The 15,000-nt window shown below is 35.6% G+C and overlaps 1 protein-coding gene and 1 long non-coding RNA gene across 2 annotated transcripts in view; one reads left to right on the top strand and one right to left on the bottom strand.

Annotated features, from left to right (window-relative positions):
• LOC118765128 overlaps positions 1-14,468 on the bottom strand; it is a 20,640-nt gene extending 6,172 nt beyond the window's left edge. Inside the window, exons 1-2 of the long non-coding RNA XR_005000977.1 lie at positions 14,458-14,468; positions 8,560-8,565 (exon numbers count right to left, since the gene is read on the bottom strand). This is a non-coding gene — a long non-coding RNA (uncharacterized LOC118765128). The remainder of the gene's footprint in view (positions 1-8,559; positions 8,566-14,457) is intronic.
• Positions 2,471-15,000, top strand: part of LOC115216206 (peptidylglycine alpha-hydroxylating monooxygenase-like) — a 20,054-nt gene continuing 7,524 nt past the window's right edge. Inside the window, exons 1-7 of the mRNA XM_036506641.1 lie at positions 2,471-2,658; positions 3,800-3,851; positions 5,602-5,689; positions 7,099-7,193; positions 9,125-9,196; positions 9,750-9,807; positions 12,123-12,187. Of these exons, the coding sequence (XP_036362534.1) occupies positions 2,563-2,658; positions 3,800-3,851; positions 5,602-5,689; positions 7,099-7,193; positions 9,125-9,196; positions 9,750-9,807; positions 12,123-12,187 (526 nt within the window). The 5' untranslated portion in view covers positions 2,471-2,562. The remainder of the gene's footprint in view (positions 2,659-3,799; positions 3,852-5,601; positions 5,690-7,098; positions 7,194-9,124; positions 9,197-9,749; positions 9,808-12,122; positions 12,188-15,000) is intronic.

Raw genomic sequence — 15,000 nt, 5'->3', positions numbered from 1 at the left:
CAGAAAATAGCAACTCAATCTGTCGTAAAACTGTCCTAAAAATTACTGTCTTAAAAATTAGGCAAGTACACACTGAATATTATAATCTGAGATATCTTTAAAAGACAGGATGATCACGGCTAGATTCTAGTATCTGAACACAGGTTTACTCGACCGCATTTAACTCGAAGCTAAATATCAATAACAAGCACTTTTCTAGTTTTGATCTGTTCTGCAAAGTTTTAATTTATTCCTTATCCTGCGCGACTCGAGTTTGCCTTTCGTCCCTTCAGTGTCGGCATGTATCACTCATGTACATCAGTCGATTCTTCGGCTATCATCAAGATTCACTAGTATCACTGCTAAATCACCAAGGATTAGGTACTTGGATTTGTTCTACGACATTCTTGGTAGAGTGCTCTATTTATATTTTACAGTTCAACCTCCTCTCATCACCACTTTTATTTAACTATGTTCAGTGGATCCAAATAGAATAGCATCAAATATGTTTTATTAGCTGAGATATCAAACCATGTTTTACCGCCTTTAGCGACCTCCTCTCAATCAAAGTGCTAGAATCCAGCCGTGATCATCCTGTCTTTTAAAACGGATAACGAATTATGTCTACTACACAAATACCCCATGAACTCAGAATTCAGAAAGGCAAAGAACCGAAACAAATACCGGCAGCGCTTTTGGTCTGACGTTCTTACAGTTCTGCTAATTCACCCACCATCTTGGATTGTTGATTCTATTATCGCCCCCGAAATGATGAAGGCAAAGTTAACTTTAGGGCACAAAGAATCGAAACAAGTACCACGTGGTATTCTATCCGACGTTCTAACTGTTCTGTAGTTCACTGCCTGATCGATAATAAAGAGACAAGAAGAAAAGTAGTGTCGTCGATTGGTTGGAGTAAAGTGTAAATATCCGAAACGTTATTTTATACTCGACTTACAACAAATTAATTTATCTAATCTCTTATTGTTAATTGTTACCAGTGCAGACCTTTACCAGCTTCCTTTGAATCTGGAGTTGACCAGGTACGACAGGATAGCATAAGATAGCAATAAGATGAAGAAGATTTTAAAAAAGAAGTAAAAAGTTTTTTTTATTGTGTTTTACAACCAGAATTATTAGAAAGTAATTGCTTACTGAGAGGTATCAGTTGTCTCATCCATTCTAAGTTATAGAATCAGATAACATGATAGCATGACATAGAGTTAAGAACAGACTTTTTAAACATATTTTTCAATAAATTTTTATTTAAGCCAAAATTCTTTTTTTATTTTGCGTTAGTGAGATGTCATATGTTTCAACCATCATATTCTTTAGAATAAGATTGCATCTTTTTAAATGCTATTTCTTGATAAATTTTTTTCTTCTTTTTCAAAGGTAAAAATTTTACGTTTTTTTTTTTTTGCGACTGAGACGGATTAGTTGCCAAAAAACTACTGCATACTATAACCAATGAAAAGGCCTCTACGAAATCGCTGAACTTGCTAACAAAAAAAAAATATAATAAATGTGCCCTTTTTAAAGCCTAGCCAGGCTCATGGGCCCGGTTTCCCGGTTTCAATGGCGTATGTGTTCCCCAGCTAGACGGGACGCCAGTCCATCGCAGCGTTACTCATTTTTTCCAGCTGAGTGGACTGGAGCAACGTGAAATGAAGTGTTTTGCTCAAGAACACAACGCGTCGCCCAGTTCAGGAATCGAAACTACAATCTCACGATCATGGTGCTGACACCCTAACCACTAAGCCACGCGCCTCCCCGAACTTGCTAACAATAGTAAGTAAATATTCCACTCTTCAATGATACCCTCCTTCTGTCGAGAATAAAAAATACGTTGGACAATATAGTTCCTGTTATATACAAGAAGCTGTGATGATAATAAATGGAACTTCTTTGACAGGAGTGTTTGATGAAGCCAAGCCTGTGGCTGAGCAACAATAACAACAAGGATATATAGAAATAAAAATAAGGGTTCGTTTTTATATTATTATTTCATTAAAAAGTTTTCTGTTAATCTTATTTTTACTGTGATTTAGGAGTGTTGCATTATTTTCGTCAAGGACACACATTGGGAAAAAAACTCGCATTTTCTTTCACCTCCCTCTTTCTCTGTTTCTCTCTTTCTCTCTCCTTCTCTCTCTCCCCCGTTCCTTTCTCATTCTCTCTAACGTTGTTTCAGCTTTCTTTTATGTTTATATATAAATTTTTTTCTCAATTCAATCCTGTTCTTTTAAGTTCAATAATAATCCTGTTATTATATTAAAATAAGTAAAAGAAAACTCAGGTGGGAAGTAAATAATAGAAACGATTTCTGTACCTATGGGAAAGATTTTTCTTGGCCGCTGATTGGCTGGCAAACGATATTACTTCCATTATTTCATTTTATCTTTAAAAAACAAGATTCATTCAAAAAAAAACATTCAAATTACATACAAACAATAAAATATATAGGCAAGGAACGTGAGGGCGTACGAATAAGTGTGGGTGTGTATGTGAAAGCTTATCTTTATAAGAGACAACTGTTTACGCATTTCTTATTGTATACTTCTAGACGAGAGAAATCTAAACATGTCTACGATACAACTGTTCGTTTCGTTCTGCGTATTCGTGCTCTCGGCAGGTGAAATCCAAGAAATTACAGTCCCAAACGATGCCTGGGATGGCGTAAGTTATTATCATTATCATTATTATTATTATTATTATTATTATTATTATTATTATTATTATTATTATTATTATTATTATTATTATTCAGTAGTTTTATTTTTATAGCGTGCTTTCACTTCACTACCGAGCGCAACTCTGTGTGCCTTGGGTATGTGCTGTGATTTGTTGTGATGCTCTGATGGTTATTGTATGGAAAGTGTTCTGCGTAGGATGTGTGCAGTGCCTAGTAGTGCAATTTTCTGTATGTTATATGTGTTTGTAAGTCCTGGTGTTTTTGTTATGTATTTGTCTGAATATTTTTTATCATGCCTAATGCACCTACTATGATAGGAATTGTTTCTGTTTTCAGATTCCACATTCTAGTTACCTCTATTTCCAGGTCTTTGTATTTTGAGAGTTTCTCCATTTCTTTTAGAGACACGTTGTCATCTGCCGGTATTGATACATCAATTACAAAGCATTTTTTTCTTCATGATCTCTGACAACTATATCTGGTCTGTTGGCCTTAATTTCTCTATCTGTGTGTATCGGCATATCCCAGAGTATGGTTGCTTTCTCGTTTTCTGTGACCTTTTCTGGTGTGTGCCTATACCATCTTTTATTATTATTATTATTATTATTATTATTATTATTATTATTATTATTATTATGCCGATGTTGACTTTGCCTTTCTTCCTTTCGGGGTCCATAGATTAAGTACCAGTGAAACACTGGGGTCGATGTAATCGACTAGTCCTCTCCCCAAAAACTTAAAGACGGAGATTCAGTTTATATTAACATCAGGCGCATTGAAAATATATTCCCTTGTGCCTATAATGCAGCCGTTTCACGAACTAACAATACATATACACACACAGGCCTTGTGTATGTGTTCGATTTTGCTTATTTAACTTGAGCTATTTCTAATTCATATTTGAATATATATACAGAGAGAGAGAGAGAGAGAGAGAGAGAGAGAGAGAGAGAGAGAGAGACGTACAGACAGACTGACATACTGACAAACAGACAATGTCGAGAAAATCCTTTCTAATGCAGAGTCAAGAAGGCAACATATTCAGAGAGAAAAGAAGTATAAGGACAAAAACGACAAAAATTCAGCTTCTGTTTAATGCTATTGTCTGTTCTCTTCCTTTTTCAGACGCATTCTGTCCTCTGTGCTACCATTAAAGTTGCTCCAGATTCGTACATCTGTAAGTATATTAATTTTTTTAAGAATCCCACAATAAATAATAGCTTGAGTGTCTCTGGGTTAGATATAGGTAGATAGATAGATAGATAGATAGATAGATAGATAGATAGATAGATAGATAGATAGATAGATAGATAGATAGATAGATAGATAGATAGATAGATAGATATATAGATAGATAGATAGATAGATAGATAGATAGATAGATAGATAGATAGATAGATAGATAGATAGATACTGAAGGAGAAATGCGTGTATGTATCTATATATATATATATATTGTTAAAAGTCAGGGTACAATATGCATCTGTTTGCTAGAAAGAAGAGTTAAATTCTCCAAAACTACGCATCTCTCCCTATATGTAAACGCGCGTTTACATAACGTGAGAGATGTGTAGCTTTGGAGAGTTAAACTCTTCTTTCTAGCTAGCAGATGCATATTCTACCCTAACTTTTAATAATATGTATTTTGCCATAAGGTGGCGAGCTAGTAGAAACGTTAGCACGCCGGGCGAAATGCGTAGCCGCATTTCGTCTACCGTTACGTTCTGAGTTCAAATGCCGCCGAGGTCGACTTTGCCTTTCATCCTTTCGGGATCGATAAATTAAATACCAGTTACGCACTGGGGTCGATGTAATCGACTTAATCCGTTTGTCTGTCCTTGTTTGTCCTTTCTGTGTTTAGCCCCTTGTGGGTAGTAAAGAAATTTCGTCTGTTTTTACGTTCTGCGCTCAAATTCAGCCGAGGTCGGCTTTGCCTTTCATCCTTTCGGGGTCGATAAATTAAGTACCAGTTGAGTATTGGGGTCGAGCTAATCGACTGGCACCTCCCCAAAAATTTCGGGCCTTGTGCCTAAAGTAGAAAAGAATATTTATTTTGCCAATTTTGGCTATGTTTGCTGGTCACTTAATCATTAAGTTTTTAAAGATAATGATAACGTATTTCAATTTTTGAGCCTGTGGAAGGCACGCTAGATGCCGAACTATCGTTCATCCAATTTCAGATGATAACTATGGCACTCTTCTATTTATTTCTCTATTATTATTATTATTATTATTATTATTATTATTATTATTATTATTACTATTGTTATTATTTTTATTATTATTATTACTTTTTTTTTCTTCTTTCAAATTTGCTTCCATTTCTTGCCGAGTGTCTTCCCGACTCCTAGGGCAAAGAAACTCATAGTATTCATTGGTAGGCCATTAAACCAAACTCAGTAGTTCGTATTATTATTATTATTATTATTATTATTATCATTATTATTATATTATTATTATTATTATTATTACTATCATTATTATTATTATTATTATTATTATTATTATTATTATTATTATTATTATTATCATTATTATTATTATTATTATTATCATTATTATTCTTATTATTTGGGTTTGGATCAGGTTCGGTCTTATTCCCGGTAAGAATGAAGTGGCTAGCGGATTACTATTGTAACCTTAGGTATCCATAGGTTTTCAGCAGTCTTTCAAGTGCTTAGAAGCCTCCTGGTGATACTTGCTGTCCCTAAAAGACAAACGTTCTGTAGGAGCTCTACCGGGCATTCTATTTCAATCTCGTTCAGCCATTTGTCTATATGTTGGCTAACTGTTCCCGACGCACGACCTTTACTGTTCGCATGCTCAAAATTCTTCCCATTTTAAATTTTAAGGGAATTATTATTATTGTTGTTGTTGTTGTTGTTGTTGTTGTTGTTGTTACTATTATTATTGTTATTATTATACAGACTCTTTTCAACCAATTCGTAAACCAAAGACTGTCCGTCATATAAGTGTGGCTCTATGTGATGCTGAACTTGATACAACGAAAGTCTGGTAAGTTTTTGTTTTGTTTGTTTTTTCGGGGTTTTTTCAAAAATATATTTTGCTAACTTGATATAAATACCTTTCGAAATATGATTACTAATATATATACAACCCATTACAAAAAAATGATGGAGTGAGAGCGAATCTCGTTTATGATTCATGATGTTAAACATAGTAAACTGAATATCAGTTGTAAACTACCTTATTCATCAGAGAATTTGCGACCAAGATCATTAAGTCTACTTGCCGTGAAGAGTAAATCCTCGAGCATAATCCGCCCTTGAGTATAATACGCAGGGGATTTTTAGGAGGCTGTACCTCTGAAACGCCTAAACCGTGTGTATAATACGCACCCCTTCTCTAACTTGAGTCAAGGTCTATATAACGTCCTTGGTTTGTAAAAATGTATATGGTAACGTCCTTTATTATAATTGTATATATAACATAATGCAAACGTGTAGCTTTTTTCTGCATTTTGTTTGCAGAAAATAAAGAAATAACAGTAATAACAGTAATAACGTTTAATAAATGTTGCTTATTGTAAGTTATTGATTATTCTTTTGACTTCATTGCTTTCAGGCTTAGCTTAAGGCATATTCGCGACCGACATCACAAAATGCGTCTGAATAAACATTGCCAGACAGCAAATAGAGACTCGGACATTACTTAGAAAATATTCTTCATTTTTAACCTCGTATATAGTACGCACTAGAAATTTTGACCTTTAAATTTTGGGAAAAGAGTGCGGATTATACCCGAGGAATTACGGTATGTAGATGCAAACACAGAAGCAACTGGTTACCTGTTTGTCTGAACAACTGTACTGAAGTGGATTGTTCAAAGTAGGCATGCGTGTTCGTGATACTATAACATAACAGGTCAATGAATTAGTAAACTTGGTACGGTGATGAAGAAAGTTCCTCGCGTTATCTATCTACTTTCTTTTATATTATGAGTTCATTTCCACCGAAATCGACCTTTAATATTCTGTGGTTAAGTTAATCGAGTGTACTCTATCCTCGAACTTTCTGGTCGTGTGCCAGTATTTAGATATTAGTAATTATAACGTAAACAACGGATTCTTTGTTTTTGTTTTTTGTTGGGTTTTTTTTTTTGTTAATGTTGAGGCACATGGCCAAGTTGTTAGAGCACCGGACTCGCTGTCGAGGGATCGCAGGTTCGAATCTTAGACCGGGTGATGTGTATGTTTATGAGCGAAACGCCTAAGCTCCACACGGCTCCGGCAGAAGGTAATGGCGAACTTCTGCTGACTCTTAAATTTAAAGGCGGTGCTCCAGCATGGCCACAATCAGATGACTGAAACATAAAATAAAAGAAAAGTAAAAGAAAAGAATATAATTCGACGCATCATCTTTTCAGTCATCATGTCGCATGATTTTTTTTTAATCTGTTTGCAGGGATTGTAAAACACCGAAAGAAGTTTGCCCTAACGGATACAGTGATGCATTGTGGGCTGGAGCGAAAGATGCTCCAGGATGGAACTTACCAAAAGGTATGCTATATCCATTTCCATTGGGATACGGAAAATAAATTGTTAGGGTGTCCAAAATGCACGGTGCTGCTGCTGACGACGGCGACGACGATGATGAGGATGATGACGATGACGATGACGACAGCGATGAGGATGATGATGACGACGACGATGATGATGATGACGATGACGACGATAATGATAACGATGACGACGACGACGACAATGATGATGATGATACAAAGATCAATAATTACTAAGAAATTAGAAGATGATTGGGTTGTTTAGACGGTGTAGAACTGGCCTATGATTTAGCTAGAAGTGGTGAAAAAGAGTTACAAAGTTAAGGCTAATACCAGAGGCCATAGTTAAATACACTGATCCATTATGTGGATAAGGATCCGGCAAACTGAATCAATGATCATGGTACATTTCTGATATTAACTAATACCTTTCTGGAAATGCATGAGCTTCACAATTCTCGTTGTCATTTTCTATGTAATAATGGTTGAAGAAAATTCTTTTTTGTTAATCTCTCTATATATAAAGCTGAAGTTGTCTGTGTATGGCAGGTTTAGTAGCCTTCAACTAACACTATCTCCTCCGAGACCCTGCGGCGCAAGTTGACCAAAATTTAGATTATGATAGAAGAAGGCTTGCTCTTCCTTCCGTAGAAGAAAAAATTCAAATCGGACCATGTTAACACCAAAAATTATTTACATCAAAAAGGTGCTTTTTTTTTCTATGAAAATCCCTATTTTTTACGATTGTTTGACTGCTGTGTCACCATTTTTCGGTGTATTTCAACCAGAAAAATGTTCACTTAAAGAGAATAACAAGCTACATAATGCAGAATTTTTACTTTTCAAAAATTCCAATTCTAAAGGGTCGAAACAAACCCGGGCAACGCAGGGCGATACTGCTAGTGTTAGTGATAAATAAGAATTGTTATAGTAATGTGATGGTAGTGAGAAATGCTGGTAGTCAAGTAGACATATATCGGAGAAACAACAGAGGTGGGGGGGGTCTTACTATCAGTCATGTGACGTACTTGGCAAATACATACCGCGTATTTCACTCCTATAAATATGTCTTTAGCTTCCTGTTATTACCACCATCCTTATCATCATCATCCTCATCATCAACTTAATCATCCTATTAGAAAGGTTATTTGAGATAGACTAACATCTCATCCGTGGAGTGATAAGTCTCTGATCTGATTAATGCTGCAATATGGAGATCAATCTTAGCGGTATTTCGTTTTCGGATTTGGTTTGCAAGATTCTTTTTGTGAGTTCGTGTGTTGAAGCATATTCTGTTGTGTCTGTGGAGATTCATTTTCTTTTTGTTCCTTATAATTTAACATACTCACCGGTAAAATTTCTACTTATTTCTTATTTTTATTTTCCTAAAATTTTCGTTGCGTCTTGCAACCTTTTCAATAGTCAGGCGCCACGAAAATTTTAGGAAAATAAGAAATAAGAAATAAGTGGAAATTTTACCGGTGAGTGTGTTAAATTATAAGGCACAAAAAGAAAATGACTCTCCCCAGACAGAACAGAATCTTAGCAGTCTTTATCATTTAGAAATGTATTAAATTTGAATGTAGAGAAATAGAACTGTGGGAACAGAAACCGTCTCCAAAATTTCCTGTATATAAACATCTACACTCTGGTACTGCGTCTGTAATTTTCTAAAAGAAATTGCTTAGCCACTAGACAACCACGATCGAGTAGACTTATATGTTCCAGTCGTGACTATCCGATCATTTTTATATAAATATTTCTACATTATCCGTGTCATTTCCTTTTTGGAAAAGGTAGGATGTGATTTGAAGAGGTTCAGCTTAAATGCTGAAGACAACATAGTTTTAAACTTTTATCTTTTGAAGATTCATTTTTTGATCATATGAAGCCTTTGAATGCATAGAATATTATCTTTTGCTTTTTCAGACTATGCCTTTCATGTTAAAAAAAATTACAACTATGTCGTAGTTCAAATACACGCTCCCGTGAATATGACACGTAAGTACACGTATCAGTTGTCTCTTAGCAGTTTCTTTTTCAAACTTTTACCATTTCCATCTAATGTAATAGCTCCCACGAAATAATTTTTTTTTATTCTTCGATCTTTTTTTTTTTCCTATCAAATTTGTTTCTCATAAACAAGCCGACTTTTACTCTTCATCTTTCTGGAGTCGATAAAATAAGTATCAAGTATATATCTAGCTTCATTTAATTGACTACATAGCTCCACAATTAAATGTATTGATCCCTGCAAAAGTGAGAAATCATTATTTATTGTTTATTATTTATTAAGACCAGTAAGATGGTAGAAATGAAGAAACTGCGATACTATAAGGCTTAGAGTAGTTAGTTTTAGCACAAGTGTGACTCACGTTAGATTATTTATAGTATATGGTAATTCTGTGTTATAAGCCCACTGGGGCCAACTTCTTACATTCTTCCAGAGCCGAAGAAAATAAAGTACTAGTCATGTATTGGTATAAAATAAATAGGATTTCAAATTTGACTACATCAAATTGGAAATTAATTTTGCTAGTTTTGTTTCTTATAGTGAACAGTACGAAATCTTTCAATCGTATGGGAGTCAAACTTGGCATCACTACTCAGAGGTAAGTTACTTTATTTTTGTAATGGAAGTCGCAAACTTAACCCTGTTCCTTTGCTTATCACGAGTCTGTTGACATGTTGTAAGTGAAGGTACTTATCACATGTAAATTATCGAGAAATATGTTTATATTTCCACTGCTATATCTATATATATATATATATATATATAATATATATATATATATATATATATAGAGAGAGAGAGAGAGAGAGAGAGAGGAGAGAGAGAGAGAGAGAGAGAGAGAGAGAGATATATATATAGTTGGAATTTACAAAAAAAGGCGAAGACAGGTATATAAACAACAAACAGGTGTATTCGTTTAACGCTCGGGAAGGCGAGAATATTTTTTTACGTTTCGAGCCTACACTCTTCAACAGAAAGGAACACGAGAAAATAAATAGAAAGGATAAAAAAGAAAATTTTAGTGGCTAGTTTGACAGCTTATTTCTCCGGAGACTGTCAGAATGATGTGAACCTAATAAGGTTCGAAAATCGATTAAGGTTGTTCATTATTTTTTCTGTCTGCTGGGAAATGGCTAAAATTTTCCCTGTTTATAATTATACCATATGTTACATATGTTATATCATACCTTGATATTGTGTGGACTAAGATCCCCGTTGACAGGCCACTGGTATTTATAGAGTATTAAACACTTTCAGTATGTAAATTAGGGACTCCTTCCTAGAGTAACTGCTGCAGTTGCTGGGTTTATAAACAGTTTGACAGTTTGTTTCTCTGGAGACTGTCATAATGATGTGGACGCTTCTGATGAGAACCCAGTAAGGTTCGAAAATCGATTAATGTTGTTCATCATTTTTTTCAGTCTGCTGAGAAATGACTAAAATTTTCCCTGTTTATACCATATGTTACATATATATACGACGGTCTTCTTTCAGTTTCCGTCTACCAAAACCACTCACAAGGTCGGTCCAACAAGCTTCTTACCAGAGGCTTCAATTCAACAATCTAGTGAAATATTCATTAATGATGCAGTGATCCCACTACTTACATATGAGGACTGAACCCGAATTCATTGCAAATATATACAAATATTGTTTCCTTGGTTTGTTATGGATACTTGTCCCGTGTAATGATCATCCTTAAAACATTTGTGTAGAGAGTGAGGGTAAATAGTGGACTTAACAGAATACAGTATAAGCAACTAAAACTTTTAGCATGTCAGTTCCTAACGCTTTTGAGTGAATGCATCTGAGGTGAAACCCCTTAGCCATAAATACTCTTAGAGAAAGCGTTTATATTAGTTTTCATATAAGCTGTGTGTTTGTGTGTGTGTATGTGTGTGTGTGTATGTGTATATGTGTGTGTGTGTATGTGTGTGTGTGTGTGTGTGTGTGTGTGTGTATATTAATATATAGATTTGCCATGATAGATCGCTAGCCACTGCACACATTTTTTCTCTCCTTGTTTCTTTCTGTGTTACTTTCTGTTGAAGAGCGATTTTTTGGCTAGTTTTGAAATTAAATCGGCAGTTTATATTTACTGCTGAGTAAACCGCGCCAGCGTGGTGGATTTTGAAAATTTATAGCATATAGACTCGAGGCATGTTTATCATCGCCTCGTGGATATATGTTAGTCTTTGGCTTTTCTGCTGACGAGGCAACGCCAGTGGTAAATAAATTAATTAAATTAATTTATTTACAAAAGATTGCCGATACTATGCATAGTCCAGAAAGGAGGGGGTAAACGTTTTTATTTCTCTTTCCATTTCAGAATTACAACTATTAGTGGTTTGGAGTTTGGCTGCTCTTTCTAGTGAGTCGGATGTCCTATTATGGTCATCCCTTATATGTTTGAATATATATTATATAGTCTATTGACTATTTTTTCTTTCTCACTTGACCGCTGGTAGCGGAGAATTTTTCTAGAATTTTTTGCTACCCTAAAATTTATTAATATATATATATATATGCTCAATATTTCAGGTAGAATTTTACTTTTTGACACCTAAGTTTATTGGTCAATAGCCCTGTGCTATTTATATATCCCCCACATCCCATCATTGATTGTCTTACTTTGTACACCATGTTTTCTGAATAGCCAAGACAGGTTTTTTTCTTTTTCTATCTAGTTTTATTTATATACTTCGTGGGAATTCCTCTAACAAAAGTGACAAGCTGACCTTGTGCCTACTCATTTTGATATTATTAACCTGTATCAGCCATGGTTTAGGCTTGATTCAATCATCTATTCCTATAAATTCGTAGATTTGGGGTTGTAATTTTTTTTTTGTTTTCTTTATTGGGTGGTGGGTTGCTTTTTTGCTTTTTTCTTATGAAATGATTTTATTATTGCAGGCCGAAATATATAGCAGCTCTCGCACTGTTTGGAAATATGGGGTTCATTCCTGCCAACACAAAAGGTAAGATTAGTTTCATTATTTATTTTGATAGGAATATATATAGATGAACATATAGTTAAGTACATCAGGTCAGTCAGATAATAACCTAAATATTAGGTTGTCCGGAAAGTTCGTGCCGATTTTTAGTAGCTTACCTTTCGACTTATTTTACAACACGGTTGAGTCCATCAAATAGGATTTGACTACACCTCCATTTAGAACACAGTTTAAGCTATCTTTTCATGGAAGAAGGTTTATGTTCCTCCAACCTGTGTTAATTCTGTAACCCTTTAAAATGGAAGATATGAAAGTTCATTTTCGGCACTTGATGGTTTGGGAACCAGACAAAATTGCTACAGCTCGGCTGGGATATGTTACCCCACCCTCCATATTCACCAGATATTGCTCCTTCGGATTTCCACATATTTAGGTCTCTGTAGAATAGTCTTAATGGTAAAAATTTCGATTCCTTGGATGACGTAAAATGATACCTTGATGAATTCTTTGCCATGAAACCACCTCAATTCTGGGAAGAGGGTATTTGAACTCAGAACTTAACGGCAGATGAAATACCACTAAGCATTTCGCCTGGTGTGCTAACGATTCTGAATACTATATTAATATATATATATATATATATAATATATATATATATTATATATATATATATATATATATATATATATATATATATATATATATATATATATATATATAAAGGGTAAAGACCTCTTCGGTCATGGATGACCATGGGATTACACCTACAAAGTCGTCAAAGGCACAAATCCGAGTAAGGTTGTTTTTGGAAGATCAGCAGTCGCTCATGCATACCAACACGCCACACACACGCACTCTCCACGCCACTGATGTTATCCAAAGGAAAAGGAAAGGCAAAGGCTGATACAGCTTGACACCAGTGACGTCGCAACCTATTTCTGCAGCTGAGTGAACTGGAACATCGTGAAATAACGTCCCTTGCTCAAGAACTCAATACACAGCCCGGTCCGAGAATTAAACTCACTACCTCATCATTGTGAATCCGACTCTTTTACCACTGAGCCATGCGCCGAGGGAACTATCGGTTATATCGACCACTGTACTTGACTGATACCGGAAACAATGAAAGATAAACCTGATATCAGCGGTTTTGAACTCGGAAAGTAAAGAGGCGAAACATACCACAAAACATCTTTCCCGTCTCTCTAAAGATTCTGCAAATTCACTGCTCCTTTTTTAGTTAAATAATATTAGACATATTGAACCCTAATCGGGAGAAAAAAGATAAAATTCCACTACCGAATCTCGAACATACGTGCATACTACTTGCCAGTGAACATACTACTGATCAAACTGTAAAACGTATTTAAAGAAATATTTTCTGCTTATTATTCAGATTTTGTTTAGCTGTAAAACTACTGTTGAGCCAATGAGGTGTAGGTAGGTTTCTTCCAGGATGCTCTGCCTGTTAGAAATAGCAGGTATATCTTTCTTAGATCACATTCAGCCTCTTCAGAAAAGGGGCATGCTAGACAATGCATGCATACATACATACATACATACATACATACATACATACATACATACATACATACATACACACACACATATATATATATTATTATTATTATTATTGAGTGAGAGAGCAGTGCATGCCATCAAAGTGACACTGGGGTAAAATATGCGAAGCCCAGTATACCCATCATGACTACCCGTCTGATAAGGGTACATCAGGCACATACATCACAACCGTATGTGCGTGACATGGTGATCTCGTATCAAGATAAACAGCACATGACCTTGCAGTGGGGGCCCAGTTAGAATTTCCTTCTGGTCGAGTAGCTCATCCCGCTCAAAAGGTCCCTGAATAAGGATTGTTTAAGGATGTTGAACAAAACACCCATGTTTCCAGAGGTGAATTATCCAAACCTCCAAGAATTTCTTTCAACACACAGCTATGATGCTCCCCCACTACTTCTGCTTGTGATCATAGATGCACATATTGTCAGCCACTAAGGGACATGGTCAACTGATAAAGGTCAATAATATTATTATTATTATTATTATTATTATTGCAATGAGCTGGCAGAATCGTTAGCACACCGGGCGATATGCTTAGTGGTATTTCGTCCGTCTTCATGTTCTGGTCGACTTTGCCTTTCATCCTTTCGGGGTCGATGAAATCGACTGTTACTCTCACCCAAATTTCAGACCTTGTGCCTATAATAGAAATAATTATTATCATTATTACTTTTATCATTGCCTTTGCTCAGCTTCTAACGCTGGAGATGTACTACGGTTTCAGCTGTTCACTACCAGTGAACTAAGGTATCACCTTATTTTTCGCGCACCTTCCGGAGTATTCGAGCGGTTCCAAGCAGTGCTATTTTCTGTGAAAGCTCCACCCTTACTTGTTCCATGTACTTCTCAAGATTTTTACTCACTGTTCCCAGGGCTCCGACAATTATTAGTACTACTACCACCTTTTTCAGCGACCACAACTGCTTAACCTCCGAAGCTAACCTGTCTATCGACTTTTCTTTCTTCCTTATCGCATATCTTGTTGTCAGCTGGGTATGCTATATCTATGGTCCAGCACAATTTGCTTTCTTTCTCAATTAAGACTATGTCTGGCTACCTATTCTCTATTTCATGGTCGCACTGAATCATGCATTATCATTTTCGATGATGCCTTCGGGTTTGTGGTCGTACCAATTTTTTGCTCTGTCAAGTCCATACTTGTTGCAAAGTGTCCAATGTACAAGCCTTGCTATATTGTCGTGGCGTCTCTTATATTCCTTCTGCGCCAGTGTCGTGCATTGGCTGGTAATATGCCA

Source organism: Octopus sinensis, linkage group LG10, assembly GCF_006345805.1.
Source record: "Octopus sinensis linkage group LG10, ASM634580v1, whole genome shotgun sequence".
Lineage (NCBI taxonomy): Eukaryota > Metazoa > Mollusca > Cephalopoda > Octopoda > Octopodidae > Octopus > Octopus sinensis.
Note: the sequence above shows the minus strand (reverse complement) of the source record. Positions and strands in the feature narration are given on the sequence as shown.